The 16758-nt window shown below is 38.0% G+C and overlaps 1 protein-coding gene across 4 annotated transcripts in view; it reads left to right on the forward strand.

Annotated features, from left to right (window-relative positions):
* The window catches only part of UBXN4 (UBX domain protein 4), a 58624-nt gene that overhangs the window by 34210 nt on the left and 7656 nt on the right, over positions 1-16758 (forward strand). For all 4 annotated transcript variants that reach the window (XM_064586456.1, XM_064586458.1, XM_064586457.1 and 1 more), the window contains 6 exons: positions 2173-2227; positions 2974-3138; positions 5946-6073; positions 10147-10249; positions 12922-13053; positions 14009-14208. In XM_064586456.1, the coding sequence (XP_064442526.1) occupies positions 2173-2227; positions 2974-3138; positions 5946-6073; positions 10147-10249; positions 12922-13053; positions 14009-14208 (783 nt within the window). The remainder of the gene's footprint in view (positions 1-2172; positions 2228-2973; positions 3139-5945; positions 6074-10146; positions 10250-12921; positions 13054-14008; positions 14209-16758) is intronic.

Raw genomic sequence — 16758 nt, forward strand, 5'->3', positions numbered from 1 at the left:
ATTTTCAGATATTAGTATAATCCCATTGTCACACTCAGATTATAAATACATGATACAGTAAGATTATCTGATAAGCAGTCATTCAAATTTGCCCAGTTATTTCAGTAATGTCCTTTATAACTTTTTTTCCCCTGATATAGGATCCATTCAAGGATCATTCATTGAATTTAGTTTAGTCTCTTTTAATTCAAAACATTTCCTTTGTTTTGTTTGTTTTTGTTTTTATGTTTCATGACTTGGACATTCTTTAAGTGTCTAGGCTAATTGTTTCTAGAATGCCTTTTTTTTTTTTAAGATTTTATTTGTCAGAGAGAGAGAGTGCGGGAGCGGCAGGCACAGAAGGAGAAGCAGGCTCCCCACTGAGCAGGGAGCCCGATGCCTGGGATCATGACCTGAGCTGAAGGCAGATGCTTAACCCACTGAGCCACCCAGGCATCCCGGTTTCTGGAATGTCCTTTGATTTGGTTCCTGTTTTATCATTCTAGGTTCAGGTTAAAGTATGAGAACATTACGTAGGTAATGTTTGTCTTTCTCATTACTCACATTAGGAGGCACCTGATATCAGATGTTTGCATTATTGGTGATGTTAAGTTTAATTATTAATTAAGATGGTGTCTGTTGGATTTCTTGATTATAAATATGCCCTTTTCCCTAATTAATAAGTATCTATAGGGTGATTCTTTGAAACAGTGAATATGCTGTTCTTCAAAAGCTTTTACCCGGTGGTTCTGGCATCTATTATTTTTGCTTGGATCAGTTATTTCATTGGTAGTTGAAAATGGTGATTTTTTTTTTCTAGTTTTATACCTTCTAATTTTATACCTTATACATTTTTTAGTTAGCATTCTTCTGTAGAGAACTGCTTTGATCCACCTCTTCCTACTTTCTTTCCCCTACCTTTTTTTCAGTAAACTTACTAGACACCAGCACCCAGATCAAGAAATAGAAAATTACCAGTGTACTCCAAACACTAGGGGCCTGAGAACCCCTTCACAATGAGTACTTTCCTCCCCAAAATAACCACTGTCCTGCATCTAACACCATAGCTGAGTTTTGCCTGCTCATAAACTTCATGATGGAATCACCACATGTTCTCTCTCTGCTCTCCTTTGCTTCAGCTCTTTTGTGCTGCTGCTTGTGGCAATAATTGGTATACTCTTGTTGCTGTATAGTATTCTTTTATTTGACTGATTCATTCTTTTTTTTTTTTTTAAGATTTTATTTATTTGACAGAGAGAGATAATGAGAGAGGGAACAGAAGCAGGGGGAGTGGGAGAGGGAGAAGCAGGCCTCCCACGGAGCAGAAAGGGTCATAAACACTTGCCAAACAGTTTTCCAGAGTGGTTGTACCAGTTTATAACTCCCCTCAGCAGTAAGACATTTTATGGATCCTTTTTTTCCTCTGCATTACAGTTCACTTCTCTTACCATTCTTTTTGGTGCACACATTACCGTTGATTTGACTAGTGACATCCTCTTCATTCTTGCTCTTCTGTTCTTTGATGTATGTCCCCATCATTCTTTGAGCACTCCCTTGATTTCTGGTTCAGGTTGTTTAACTGAGCTAAAGAAACACTTATACTGTGTAACTGAAATCCCTCTGAGAAAGTACCATTAATTTTTAAAAATTGAAGTAATTAGATATCACGAAACTCATAGTGGGTTTTAATGTATTCACTAGGTTTTGCAACCATTACTACTGTTTGCTTTCATAATTGTTTTTAATTGATGAACTTCTTAGAGTTGGGAATCAGTTTTGGTATTTTTATAAATGCTAGCCTTCAGTTTTTTGCTTTTACTTTTAACATTTGTGCTATATTGTTGTTTACTTCTGTGTGACGGTAGCATTTGTAACTCGTTAATTTATGTACTTATTTGAAGATGTGTATGTATGTTTTTAAATCAGTATCAGATATATCGGTGGGGGAAAGGAAAACTAATGGTTAAGTAGGAGGTGGAACTAGGCTTCTAAAAGGCTCCCACTGACTGATAATGGATTTCTCTTGGGGCCGGAGGCCAGGCGGATGAGTTGCTCCTTTGCCTGCAGGAGCTTTTTTTGTTTGTTACTTCATTTCCCAGTTGTTTTTAGTGAAAGGAATCTCCCATTTGTTTATTATATTAATAAGATGTGTCTCCATTAATGTATTTTTTTTTTTTAACTTTTTATATACAGACTCACTAAAAAACTCGAAGAAAGAAGAGAAGAGAAAAGGAAAGAGGAGGAACAGGTAAAGTTCACGTACATCATCATTTTACTCTTCCAGTAAGTGAGGGAATGTTTGATTCCCTGCTCAATTTGGCAGACCTTGGATGGCTTTCTGGTTACAGTTGAGTGTTGAAGCATAGTGAAGGGAATTACGTGGCTTCCTTAGTAGGATCATAGTGTATACTTTTTTGTAAATTGCTAGGAATAAGTTTGATCATCTTTTTTACCCCTGCAGTGAGTCTTTTACACTAAGAATAAAGGGAATTGAATTAAAATTGTATTATTTTGATGCAGATGAAATTCTTAGTTCCTTTTTATGCAAAAGAAATTTGTAGACATTTTGCTGAATTTTCCCTCTGGTGTTGCCACATTGTGGTACACCATTCATTTTTCTCATCGTGTGCCCCTAAACTACATCATCTCTTTGAGGTTGTAGTATCAGAAAGTTATCAATTCTTTATGCCAAATAAATGACTACCTTGTATCCTTAGAGGGTAACATTTACTTTACAAACCAAAGACCTGTAATTCTTTTTTCAAATCACATCACAAATTATATCATAAGCTTAATAGAAATGCTAAGATTTGTAAGTTGATAGACACTTGACCTTTAACTCATACTGTTAATAAATTCTCTAGACCCTTATATTTTACAAAGTTATTTTATTCCTTTAGCTGTGCCCTACAGCCAGCTCATATAAAATAATACCTAAGGTGGATTATTAAGTTGTCTTTTGGGCTCATAAGACTTACCCTCTCTTTAATTTAGAGAGAAATTAAGAAGGAAATTGAGAGGAGAAAAACTGGAAAAGAAATGTTGGATTATAAAAGAAAACAAGAAGAAGAATTAACAAAAAGAATGTTAGAGGAAAGAAACAGAGAAAAGGCAGAAGATAGGGCAGCTCGAGAACGTATAAAACAGCAGATTGCGTTGGTGAGTAGTAAGTTTATTTTTAATGCTTGACTCTTGTGCAATTGTTTTCCATGCACAGTGGTTTTGGTTTACTACCAGGCCATGAACACAAAAATATTAGATTTTAGTGACTCAAAGAGTACCAATTTTCAGCTTCCTTTTAGTAGAAATTGTATATTGGATAGCTACCGGCCAACTCTTGATTTTGGCTCAGGTCGTGATCTCACTGTTGTGAGATTAAGCCCTGTGTCGGGCTCTGAGCTGGCCTCTCCCCCTCCAAAAAACCATAAAATATAGTTAAAATTGGGGGGCATGCCCGGGTGGCTCAGTCCTTTAAGTGGCTGACTCTTAATTTCGGCTCAGGTCATGATCTCAGGGTTGTGAGATCGAGCTACACTTTGGGCTCCATGCTGGGCTTGGAGCCTGCTTAAGACTCTCTCTGTCCCTTTCCCTCTGCCCTCACCCCCTTTAACAAAAAAAAAAAAAAATTAAAAATTGGGATTGGATGAAGAAGTAGTATATATATATATGTATATATATATATATATACACACACAATGGAATATTATTCAGCCATAAAATGAATGAAATCTTTTTTTTTTTTTTAAGATTTTTATTTTTATTTGAGAGAGAGAGTGAGAGAGAGGGAGTACATGAGAGAGGGGAGGGTCAGAGGGAGAAGCAGACTCCCCACTGAGCAGGGAGCCCGATGCGGAACTCGATCCAGGCACTCCAGGATCATGACCTGAGCCGAAGGCAGTCGCTTAACCGACTGAGCCACCCAGGTGCCCAAAATGAATGAAATCTTGCCATTTGCAACAACTTGGATGGAGGTAGACAGTATTATGCTAAGTGAAATAAGTCAATCAGAGAAAGACAAATACCATATGGATTTCACTCACATGTGGAATTTAAGAAACAAAACAAATGAGCAAAGGAAAAAGAGAGAAACCGAGAAACAGACTCTTAACTCTAGAGAACAAACTGCTGGTTACCAGAGAGAAGGTGGTCGGGGGGACGGGTGAAATAGGTGATGGGGATTAAGGAGTGCACTTGTCGGATGAGCACCAGGTGATGTATGGGGTTGTTGAGTCACTATACTGTACACCTGAAACCAATATAACTATGTTAATTATATTGAAATTAAAACAAAAACTTGATAAAAGATTAAAATTGAGATGATTTTTTTCAAAGTAATTTTTCTCTATGTTATGAATTTTATCAGTAGTCAAATGTAGTTTTCAAAAATTCCCTAGGGATGTGAGGGCGATCTGGCTGCCACATCTGTCATGCTATTTGATTGCCAGGGTTGATTCAGATAATCTGGCTGGCTAGGTGTGTGTCCCCTTCCTCCATCGCTGCTCCATGTGTGTCCTTTCTGAAGCTGCGCTCCCCTGCTAGAACCTCTAAACAAGCTCCCAAGGTCCATTTGTAGAAGAACGTAGTTAGGCTTCCAAGACTCAGACACATCCAAATGAGGTGCTGCATGTGGCAGTCTGCCTTTCTTTAAAAAAAAAAATCCCTAAAAAAGAAGCTTAGAACTGGTTATGTAGCATTCTCCTGTAGTCACAACTGTTCTTTTCTGGGACATTCAAAAGATATAGACATCAAGTAGGTTAAGATGGTTTTGCAACAACTGCTTTTATTTATTTATTTATTTTAAAAGATTTTTAAAATTTATTTGACTGAGAGATAGAGAGCACAGATAGGCAGAGTGGCAGGCAGAGGGAGAAGCAGGCTCTCCGCTGAGCAGAGAGCCCGATGTGGGGCTCGATCCCAGGGCCCTGGGATCATGAGTTGAGCTGAAGGCAGGTGCCCAACCGACTGAGCCACCCAGGTGCCCCGCAACAACTGCTTTTAGAATTAAGTAGTTATAATACATACGAAAGCCATGTCTACTTAATAATATTGTTCATTTGTTTATGCAACAAATATTTGTTGATTACCTACTGTGTGTCAGATCTTTTTCTAGGCTCTGGCGATACAGTAGTGACCAAAATCAAGTCCTTGTTTGTTTAATAAACAACTTCGCTGGTCTCTGATAGTTCATAAAACTAAAAAATACCAGATCCAGAGTGATAAAGTTTACAGATGGCTTTAAGAAATCTCATATGCTAGAGCTACCCTATGACCCAGCAATTGCACTACTGGGTATTTACCCCAAAGACACAGATGTAGTGAAAAGAAGGGCCATATGCACCCCAGTGTTAATAGCAGCAATGTGCACAATAGCCAAACTGTGGAAAGAGCCGAGATGCCCTTCAACAGATGAATGGATAAAGAAGATGTGGTTCATATATACAATGGAATATTACTCAGCCATCAGAAAGGATGAATACCCAACTTTTACATCAACATGGATGGGACTGCAGGAGATTATGCTAAGTGAAATAAGTGAAGCAGAGAAAGTCAATTATCATATGGTTTCACTTATTTGTGGAACATAAGGAATAGCATGGAGGACATTAGGAGAAGGAAGGGAAAAATGAAGGGGGGAAATCAGAGGGAGAGATGAACCATGAGAGACTATGGACTCTGAGAAACAAACTGAGGGTTTTAGAGGGGAGGGGGGTGGGGGGATGGGTTAGCCCAGTGATGGTTATTAAGGAGGGCACGTACTGCATGGAGCACTGGGTGTTACACGAAAACAGTGAATCGTGGATCACTACATCAAAACCTAGTGCTGTATTATATGGTGACTAACATAACAAAATAAAATTAAAAAAAAATACCGCATATACATTTGTGTTTGTTCCTTCTGTTTAGAAATACGTGAATAGATCATTCTAGCAGTGAAAGATAATTAGTGTCTAATACCTGTTTTAAAGGACCGTGCAGAGAGAGCTGCTCGTTTTGCAAAGACAAAAGAAGAAGTAGAGGCTGCTAAAGCTGCTGCTTTGCTGGCCAAACAGGCAGAAATGGAAGTCAAAAGGGAGTCTTCTGCAAGAGAAAGAAGGTACTTTATTTCCTGCTAAGTTATCTGTGCGTACATAGCCGCTGAGGAGAACAGCAGTTGTGAGTTGCTTTTTAACACTATTGTGTGCTGTGGCTATAGTAAGTAGTTCCAGGAGGATGTAATGACCAGTGTGGCAGTTGCCAGTGATATTTGTCATTGAATGTGAGTGTGCAGTGTAACAGTACAAAATAAGTCACTTCTAAAAGAAGGCTCAAGAAATCTATTTTCAAAAGACAGAAAACACATACATTGAAATGATTATAGTGGTTATCTTACATGTATTAGGATTCTTTAGTTGTGAGAATCTCAGGTCAAATAAGATTAAGCAAAAGAGGGAATCCATTGGCTTTGCAGTTGGGATTTCCATTGATGGATTTGATTAGGTATAGCTAGATACAGGGATTTAAAAGATAACATTTTCTCTCCCTCTTTTTAATCTCCTGGGGTTTTTTTTTTGTTTTAGCTTCATTCTGAAAGAAACTTTTATGATGATGGTGAACCCAGGGCTTCTTGGCACATTCAGGATTTTGAGCTCCTGATCCCAGAGAGGAAAAACTCTTTCTCAAGTCCTATATCATTAAGTTAAGTAGGGAGAATTCTGATTGGCCTTATTTGGCTGATGCGGCCACCTTCAGCTCAATCCCTGTGTCTGCTTAAATTGGCTCCCTGCTTGGGGGAGTTCACATGCTCACTTCTGTGGTGAGGAGGTCAGGGAAATGTTACTGATAATCATAACAGAATGAATGACAGGTGGCAGGGATAAGACAGTTCCCAAAACAAAAATATGTTGTAAAGAGAAAAATACAGATTTCCAGTACATCCTAGTTGGATTATGGTTAATATTTTCTTTTCTGTACTTTTCTTTTTTTTTTTTTTAAGATTTTCTTTATTTGAAAGAGAAAGAGCACAAGCATACACACATGAAGGGGACAGGTAGGGGCAGAGGGAGAGGGAGAAGCAGACTCCACACTGAGCAGGGAGCCCAATGCAGGGCTCGATCCCAGGACCCTGAGATCATGACCTGAGCCAAAGACAGATGCTTAACCAACTGAGCCACCCAGGCAGTCCTGTACTTTTCTGTATTGGAAAATTAATGAGCATTACTTTTGTAATCAGAAAAAGTACCTTTTTTATTTTTTTAAAGATTTTATTTTTAAGTAATCTCCATGCCCATTTTGGCGCTCAAACTCACAAGCCCAAGATCAGGAGTTGCATGCTTCACCAACTGAACCAGCCAGACACCCCAGAAAAACTACTTTTTATTTTGTTTTTTCAATTTTTACCACGTTTGTTTTATAATCATGATTTCTGAGTCCTTATTAAGTTGATACAGTTTGAGGAAATAAATACTTCCTTCCCTTTTTGTTGCATAGGTACTAGTGGAGGAAGGGGAACAGAATATGAGAGAATAAGCAAAGGATGTAGGGAGCAGAAAGATGAAGTCAAAGAGAGACAGTGTTTATATAAACCCTCTGTAAGCAGTACCAACCAACAAAGTACAGAGCTTACAGCATGATTAAAAACTACTTTTTAAAAACTACTTTTTAAAAACTGTTATCCAAAAGTAATAAAATACTTAATATATTTAATGAAAGTGTAAGTCTCGCATACTGAGAACTAGAAAACATTTTTTAAAGAATTAAAGCAGACATAAATACATGGAAAGATATTCTGTGTTTATAGATCAGAGGACTTAATATTGTTAAGATGGCAGTACAAAAGGGGCTTGAGAGATGAAAAAGGGGCAAAAAATGGCTGTATTCCCCAAACTGATCTGTAGATTCAACAAAATCCCTATTAAAATCCCAGGTGATTTTTTTTTTGCCAAAATTTTTGCATAAAAATTCATATGGAAATGCAAGGGACCCAGAATAGTCAAAATTATCTGGAAAAAGAACAAAGTTGGGACACTCAGATTTTTTTAATTTTAAAACAAAGCTATAGTAACCCGGACAATGTGGTATTGGCATAAGGATGAATGTATGGATCACTGTAATAGAATTGAGTCTCCAGAAATAAACGCATGCATTTCCCCAATGTTTATAGCAGCAATGTCCACAGTAGCCAAACTATGGAAGGAGCCCAGATGTCCATGAACAGGAGAATGGATAAAGAAAATGTGGTGTCTGTATGCAATGGAATATTACTCAGCCATCAAAAAGAATGAAATCTTGCCATTTGCAACAACATGGATGGAACTAGAGAGTATTATGCTAAGCGAAATCAGTCAGAGAAAGACAAATACCATATGATTTCACTCATATGTGGAATTTAAGAAACAAAGCAGATAAACATAGGGGAAGGAAAGGAAAAATAAAAAGAGGAAAGCAAAACCATAAGAGACTCTTAACTATAGGGAGCAAACTGAGGGTTGCTGGAGGGGCGGTGGATGGGGGGATGGGGTAATTGGGTGATGGATTAAGGAGGTCACTTGATGTAATGAGCACTGGGTGTTTTATGCAACTGATGAATCATTAAATTCTACCTCTGAAACTAATAATATACTATATGTTAACTAAATTGAATTTAAATAAAAAATTAAAATAATAAAATCTTTAGAAAAAAAGGAAAGAAACTCATGCATTTATGATCGATTGATTTTTGAAAATGGTACCAGGGTCATTCAGTGGGGGAAAGAAAGGGCTCTTTCACAAATGGTGCTTGGACACATCCAAAAGAATGAATTTGAACCCTTTCTTCAGGTATAAACTCTTAGGAAAAAAATGAGAAAATCTTGTGTTGTTGGAAAAGGCAGTGATTCTTAGACATGACGCCAAAAGCACGAGGAACAAAAGAAAGCAATAGATAAGTTGGACTTCATCAAAATTAAAAATTTTGTGTTTCAAGGGACATCATCAATAAAGTGAAAAGCTAGCCCCCAGAATTGGAGAAAATATTTGCAGGCCATATAGCTGATGAGAGACTTGTATCTAGAATACAAAAAGGAGTTTTTAATAACTTAACAGTAAAAAGCAAACAACCCAGTTTTTAAATATAGGAAAAGGATTTAAATAGACATTTCTCCAGAGAAGATCTACAAATGATCAGTAAGCCACATAAAAAGATACTCAACATTATTAGTCATTAGGAAAATTAAATCAAAACCACAGTGAGATACTGTTTAATACCCTTCAGGATGCCTAAGCTTAAAAAAGCAACAACAAATCTTGGCAAGAATGTGGCCACTTTGAAACTCTCCTACACCGCTGATGGGATTATAAATATTATTCAGTAATTAAAAGGAATGAAGTCCTGACACATGGCTACAACGTGGATGAACTTTGAGAACATAATGTTACATGAAAGCCAGTTACCAAAAAGTCACACATTCTACTATTCCATATAATGGAATTTGTCTGAAATGGGCAAATTCTTAGAGGCAGAAAGTAGATAAGTGCTTGCCAAAGGGCTAGATGAGGGAGGAGTAGGGAGCAATTGCTGATGGGTTCAGGGTTTCTTTTTGGGGTGATGAGAATGTTTTGTTGGAATTAAATAGTGGGGATGGTTGCACAACTATGACTATAATAAAAACCAGTAAATTGTATTTAGTAAAAAAAATAAAGCTATTTTTTTTAGAAGATTTTATTTATTTGAGAGAGACAGACAGCGGGAGAGAGCATGACTGAGGAGGAGAGGGAGAAGCAGGGCCCCTGCTAAGTAGGTAGCCCAGTGTGGGACTCGAGCCAGGATCCCAGGATCATGACCTGAGCCAAAGGAAGACGCCTAACCAACTGAGTCACCCAGGCGCCCCTAATTGTATGCTTTAAAAGGGTGAATTAAAATTCAGTTGGTGGAGTGTGCAACTCTTGATCTCGGGGTTGTGAGTTCGAGCCCCAACTCAGATGTAGAGATTACTTAAAAATCTTTAAAAAATAAATAAAAAGGTGAATTTTATGTTACGTAAATTATATCTCAATAAAGCTGTTACTAAAAAATAATAAATGAAGAGGTCTCACATTGTGGGAAAAATCCCATTTTTATTTTGCACATTTTCACTTCATTTTCTCTTTTAATGATATTGTTTGAGAATATGTAGAAGTAAAGATGCTGATTTTAATCTTCTTTTTTCATAGCACTGTTGCAAGAATTCAATTTCGTCTTCCTGATGGTTCGTCCTTTACAAATCAGTTCCCTTCTGATGCTCCTCTAGAAGAAGCAAGACAGTTTGCTGCACAGGTAAATTTATGTCTTGTCTTGAGTTGTAGTAAAGGTAGATGAATAGGTTATTAAAATGTAGGAGGAGAAAATTTCCAAGCCTGATTTGTAGAGTGTAAGTCATGACTTATCCCCAGGAGGGAAGCACCAGACACCTCTGGGGTGTGGTGGAGCTTCCAGCATGTATTAGTGCCACATAAGGAAAGCGCATCTGTTTCTTGTGCAGAAATAGGGATTTCCTGATACTGTAAAATAGGCTTTGGAAACTTTTCTCACTGCTTTTGCAAATGATTATCCAAAGGTCTAATCTGAGGGAGTTGTCACCTGTAAAAGGATGCAGTTTTTCTTCCTCTCTCTTCACATTTTCTGCAGGTCACCTTGGGGCTGGCCATTTTTCCACCATCTGCCAGGTGGCCAGGCCTAAAGATCAGTAATCTTTATTTGGTAACAGGTATCTTCTTCCAGAATATGGCCTTACTCAAAATCTCAGTTGGTGTGAAATTTTGTATCTTAGAAAATAAGATACGAGTAATTTCCAATTACAGTTGACCCTTGAACAGTGTGGGTATTAAAGGTTGCCAACCCCCTGCACAGTTGAAAATCCATGTATAATTTTCAATTCTGCAAAAACTGAACTGCTACTAGCCTACTGTTGACCAGAAGCCTTACCAGTAACAGTCGATTAACACATATTTTGTATATTATATGTATCATATATATTGTATTCTTATAATAAAGTTAGTTAGAGGAAAGAGAATGTTAAGAAAATCATAAGGAAGAGAACATACATTTATAATGCTGTACTGTAAAAAATCCGTGTCTAGGTGGGCCCACACAGTTCACACCCATGTTGTTCAAGGGTCAGCTGTAGTTTTTATTCTCTGAATGAGTCCTTTTTCAAAAAGGATTCTAGGCATTCAATGTCCTTTAGGATCTGGGCTCATGATATGCCCCACTCTTGGTCTCACGTAGCTTTTCAAGGTTAAAATTAGGGTTCAGATCTTTCCCCTAGACCTCATCTCCCCATTTAGTCTGCTTTCTCACTTATGGATCCCAAGAGAGTACCTAAAAAGCTGTCTGCCTTCCTCCACTGGTGAGCTGGGCTTTGCAATGTAAAAACATTTTTAAGAATCTTTTTCCCTAAGCTTACAGTGGAACCAACCCCCAGTAGCTCTTTTATTCTTCTTTTGCCCTGGAGCCCCACTTGGGGCCTCCCAAAAGGGAATACTTACTTCTGGCCTGAGTCGTACCACTGCTACCACAGGTAAGTGAAGGAGGAAGCCACATGAGAAAAAAAATCTTTGCATTAGTCCTATTAGAACTTTATTTCAGTACAGTAACCTAATTTTGTATTTTTGTATTTCTTCATGTTAGAGTAAGAACAGTGAAAGGTATGTATATGACCTCCAGTTAAAAAAAATACAAAGAACAAAGGTGTTGGTCTGTTTCTTTGGAATCTTCTAGGGAGAGAGAAACACTTATCTAAGATTTTACAGGTATAGGTGACTTAAAATTATGAAGGTGATCGTGATGCTGCCCAGTGTAGGTTCCTGGATCTGGGAGTGTGTGTGGCAGGGATTAGACTATGGGCCATTTATTTTTTTGAGACAAGGAAGACGTGAAACTCCTGATGTTATATATATGAGGAAAGTTCTGGACTATTCCAGATTTTTAATAGGGAATGCTTGTAATCCAGATGTATATGGAGAGATAGTAATACAAGTTTACCAAAGTATAGTGAAAACTAATGGCAAACTGTAGGAATATTCAAAAGAGATAGACAACTGTTCATTTTTACTCAATCAATTTAGATGGCTTTAGGAACTATAATCTTGCGATTTTGTGATCATTTTTGGCTTGTAAAAGCTTTTAGGTACTATTTGGATTTGGTAGCTTTGAGCTACTTTTTGAAGCACAAAGTTTTTATAAAGGTTTTGTGAGTTTACCTTTGAATGAACTTCTTTAAAATTTATTTCATTTTTTTTTAAGATTTTTAAAATTTATTTATCAGAGAGAGCACAAGCAGGGGGAGAGGCAGGCAGAGGGAGAAGCAGGCTCCTCGCTGAGCAAGGAGCCCGATGCAGGACTGGAGCCCTATGCAGGACTCAATCCCAGGATCCTGAGATCATAACCTGTGCTAAAGGCAGCCACTTAACCGACTGAGCTGCCCAGGCGTCCCCAGTTTTTTTTTTTTTTTTTTAAGATTTTATTTATTTATTTGACAGAGCGAGTGAGCACAAGCAGGCAGAGTGGCAGGCAGAGGGAGAGGGAGAAGCAGACTCCCTGCTGAGCAGGGAGCCCAATGCGGGGCTCGATCCCAGGAACCTGGGATCATGACCTGAGCGGAAGGCAGACGCTTAACCCACTAAGCCACCCAGGCGCGCCCCCCCCCTTTTTTTTTTAAGATTTTATTTTTTGAGAGAGAGAGCACGTGCAGGGTGGGGCACGGCGGGGAGGGAGAGGGAGAGAGAATCTGGAGCAGACTCTGTGCTGAGCAGGGCCTGAACTCACAAACCTGAGATCATGACTTGACCCAAAACCAAGAGTCGGACACTTAACTGACTTAGCCCCTGAATGAACTTTAAAATTAAGGTAGTTTGAATTAAAGCAGTTGTTTTGGATGCATTTGGGTATGTAATATCTTACTTTAAAAAGGCACCTTTGTAAGGTTTTAAACTTACGTTATGTTACAGACTGTTGGCAACACTTACGGTAATTTTTCACTAGCAACCATGTTTCCCCGGAGGGAATTTACCAAAGAAGATTATAAAAAGAAATTGTTGGATTTGGAACTTGCCCCAAGTGCTTCAGTGGTACTATTGCCGGTATGTATATACGTATTTTTTTTTTTCTATCTTTACAATCCTATTTGTTCTACTCCTGATCATTTCTTAAAATCAGTGGAAGGGAAGGTGAAACATGTACTGTGTGTAATTAAATTCAGATTGTCCAAAAATATTAGATTAATTTATTGTTCCATTATCCTGTGTGTTTTATATTTCTATTGCTAATGCATTAAATAAATATTTTAATTTTCCCCTTTTTTCCTCACCTATTTTCATGTACAAAAATGACCAGTAAGAGAAGAAAATAAGAAATGCACAGTATTGGTATAATGTATGGTTTTAGTGTCTTTTATTTATGTATGACCCTACTGTTTACGAAGTTTTTAAAAAAAAGATTTTAACATAAAAGTAACATTGATTTTTAAACATATTGATCACATTTGATCCTCACAACAGTATTTTAATCTCTGATGAAGAGGCTCAGAAACTTTAAATGACTTGGCCAAGGCATCCCCTAAGTACCAGAGATGGAGAGCCTGGTCTTCTGTATTTTGATTAGGATAGTTTTCCTGGTTCTGAACTAGAGCCCCACACCTGAAACAATTAGTCTTAATCAGGATTAATTTGTATTCACTGAGGTTTTGAAACCTTTCCCTTGTTTTTAATAAGCAAGGAAGACTTTTCTTACCAAAGTTGTTGATTTCATTACAAACAGAAGGTTAGTTCTCTTAAAAATAATTGGTTCATTTCACCAAGAACTACTTTCTAGTTTCAGTGTTGTGATTACTCCTTTAAAAAACAGAGCTCCTGGAGTTCCCAGAAGTTTATATAAAATATACATTTGAAAAACAGCAGAAGATGGTAATGGTACCTTCTTGCAGTAAACTAAAGTCAATAGGACTTTGTTTTCCAGATAAAAGATTCATCTAGAACCTTGAGTGTGATGTGGTTGGGCTCATGGAGCCTTTATTGAGGTTTATTTCTTAATTTTTAGGCAGGAAGAACAACCACATCCATGGTACATTCTTCCAGTGGAGACTTTTGGACATTGTTGGGGACAGTCCTTTACCCATTCCTTGCCATCTGGAGATTGATTAGCAACTTCCTATTTAGTAACCCTCCTGCACAGACCTCTGTGAGAGCAGCATCATCGGAGTCCTCAAACCTTGCATCATCTAGCAACTCAGAAAAAAGGTATTTGTTTGTGTTTACCCATTTCAGAATGTGTTAGTAATGTTCAAATTCAAAATGAACATTTTTGTTATGGGTACTTTGCCATCTTTCTGCATAAGGGAAAAAATTTAAATGTTCTCAGGTTTTACTCTGTCATCTTTCCTGGGACGCTCACTACCTGAGTTTTCTCAACCATCTTTCTAGAACCTCCTCCACAAAAATCAGCATCACCTCCGCTGATTTTATTTATTGACTTCTCCTTATCCTGTAACTGTAAAGGCAGATTTTTTTTTTCCAGGCCTAAATAGTAGTATCTTTCTTGCTAACCATGTTTTGTCCAACAAGATATTTCATTTAATTAATTTCTCACAGTAATCTTGCATACATTTTTTTGGAGGTGTCACTGTGCTTTAGATAATTTTAATCCCTGGTAGCTTTTTGATCTGCTTCCTGTCTTCTTCTTGTCTTCATTCAGAGAAAGACCAAACTGAGAAAACTAGATATTCACTTGAAAATGGAGCCTTCTTCAGAGTGTTATTTTACACTAGTCCCCTTAAGCAAGAGGCCTTCTTTTTATTGCACATGGCCAAGGTTAGAATGGTAATTCTAAACAACACCAATGATTTTAGCTCATACCTCTGTTAAGATTCTGCATATTTGAAACAGGTTAATGGAAGTATTTTCCTGGAAGGTGGGATTGTAGCTTTTTCTAATTAAATAATAGCACGATTTATTATAATATATACCTCTTGCTGTTAAACATTGTTCAGCCATTAATACGCATTATAGCACACACCAATCCTGTGTGATAAGTAATGAAAATCCTTGCTTCGGTCTGCCATCAGTAAATAAGGTCCTTGGTCTTATATCCTATTGACTCTCTTTTCTTTTTTTTTTTTTTCTCAAGATTTTATTTATTTGAGAGAGAGAATGAGAGAGAGAGCACATGAGAGGGGGGAGGGTCAGAGGGAGAAGCAGGCTCCCTGCCGAGCAGGGAGCCCGATGCGGGACTCGATCCTGGGACTCCAGGATCATGACCTGAGCCGAAGGCAGTCGCTCAACCAACTGAGCCACCCAGGCGCCCTCCTATTGACTCTCTAGATGAAGATTTAGTGAATATTGTGATTGGGCTGATTTGGCCTTTATCTTGGTTTCTTTTGTAGCTATTAGGAAGACCAATCATATCCTTAGTACATTACTTAAGTGGGGATACAGGGAAATTCTTCTCTAGACTGGGAACGGCATTCAAACTAGGTTTTTTTTTTTAAGATTTTTATTTGACAGAGAGAGAGATAGCGAGAACAGGAACACAAGCAGGGGGAGTGGGAGAGGGAGAAGCAGGCTTCCCGCAGAGCAGGGAACCCGATGTGGGACTTGATTCCAGGACCCTGGGATCATGACCTGAGCCGAAGGCAGACGCTTAACAACCGAACCACCCAGGCGCCCCCAAACTAGGTCTTGTTAGTGCTGAATTTTAGAACTCTTACCGAGCAATGGGTAGATGCATGTAATTCTGAATTACTGTTACATAGCATAGCTTGCTATGTGGGTTTGTTTTTCTCTTTTTTTACTATTATTTTTTTTATTAAGTAAACTACCCCCAGTGTGGGGCTCGAGCTTACGACCCTGAGACCAAGAGACACAAGCTCTTCTGACTAAGCCAGCCAGGTGCCCTGCTGTGTGGTCTTTTAAAACTTTTTTCAAATAAGGGAAGAGATACTAGGTTGGGGCAAAGGATGGATGAATGTATATCTTGAGAGCAAAGCTTTGTGTTCCACTGTTGGTCCCCCCCTTCACCCCACTGACCATTGGAGAATATATTAGCTTAAATTTCACCCGTTTTCCTTTCCATTTTCAGATGCTGAAAGCCTGTTTATTCTTTTTTTTTTTTTAGTGTCATTTATGAAATACATTTATTCACTGGACAGTAAAACATATTTTCCTACAAACCTTTTCCTTTCTATTCTCAACTATTCATTTAGTCAATCAAGAAATAAAATTCATAGTCAACTTCTTTTCTCCCTTTTCCTTACCCTTCTATATCTAATCTGTCAGAGTTTCACAGATTTAATCTCCTAAATATATTTCGTTTCATTCCTTTCCACTGCCTTAGTCAAAGATCTCATAATTTCTCACCAGAATCATTGGAATAATCCAATTGATCTTCCTGCCACTAGATTTACATCTGTCCCTTGTTTTAACCAGATTATTGCGTGAGTTAACTTTTTTTTTTGATCATTAACATATATTATTTGTTTCAGGGGTACAGGTCTGTGATTCATCAGTCTTACACAATACACAGCACTCACCACAACACATACCCTACCCAATGTCCATCACCCAGCCACCCCATTCCCTCACCTCCCCCAGCAACCCTCAGTTTGTTTCCTGAGATAAGAGTCTCTCATGGTTTGTCTCCCTCTCCAGTTTCGTCTTGTTTCATTTTTTCCTCTCTTCCCCATGCTCTGCCTTGTTTCTTAAATTCCACATATCAGTGAGATCATATGATAATTGTCTTTCTCTGATTGACTTACTTCACTTAGCATAATACCCTCTAGTTCCATCCACATT

This window comes from Mirounga angustirostris, unplaced genomic scaffold (genome assembly GCF_029215605.1).
Source record: "Mirounga angustirostris isolate CCGP_5_RB_7025 unplaced genomic scaffold, mMirAng1.0.hap1 SCAF_3, whole genome shotgun sequence".
NCBI lineage: Eukaryota > Metazoa > Chordata > Mammalia > Carnivora > Phocidae > Mirounga > Mirounga angustirostris.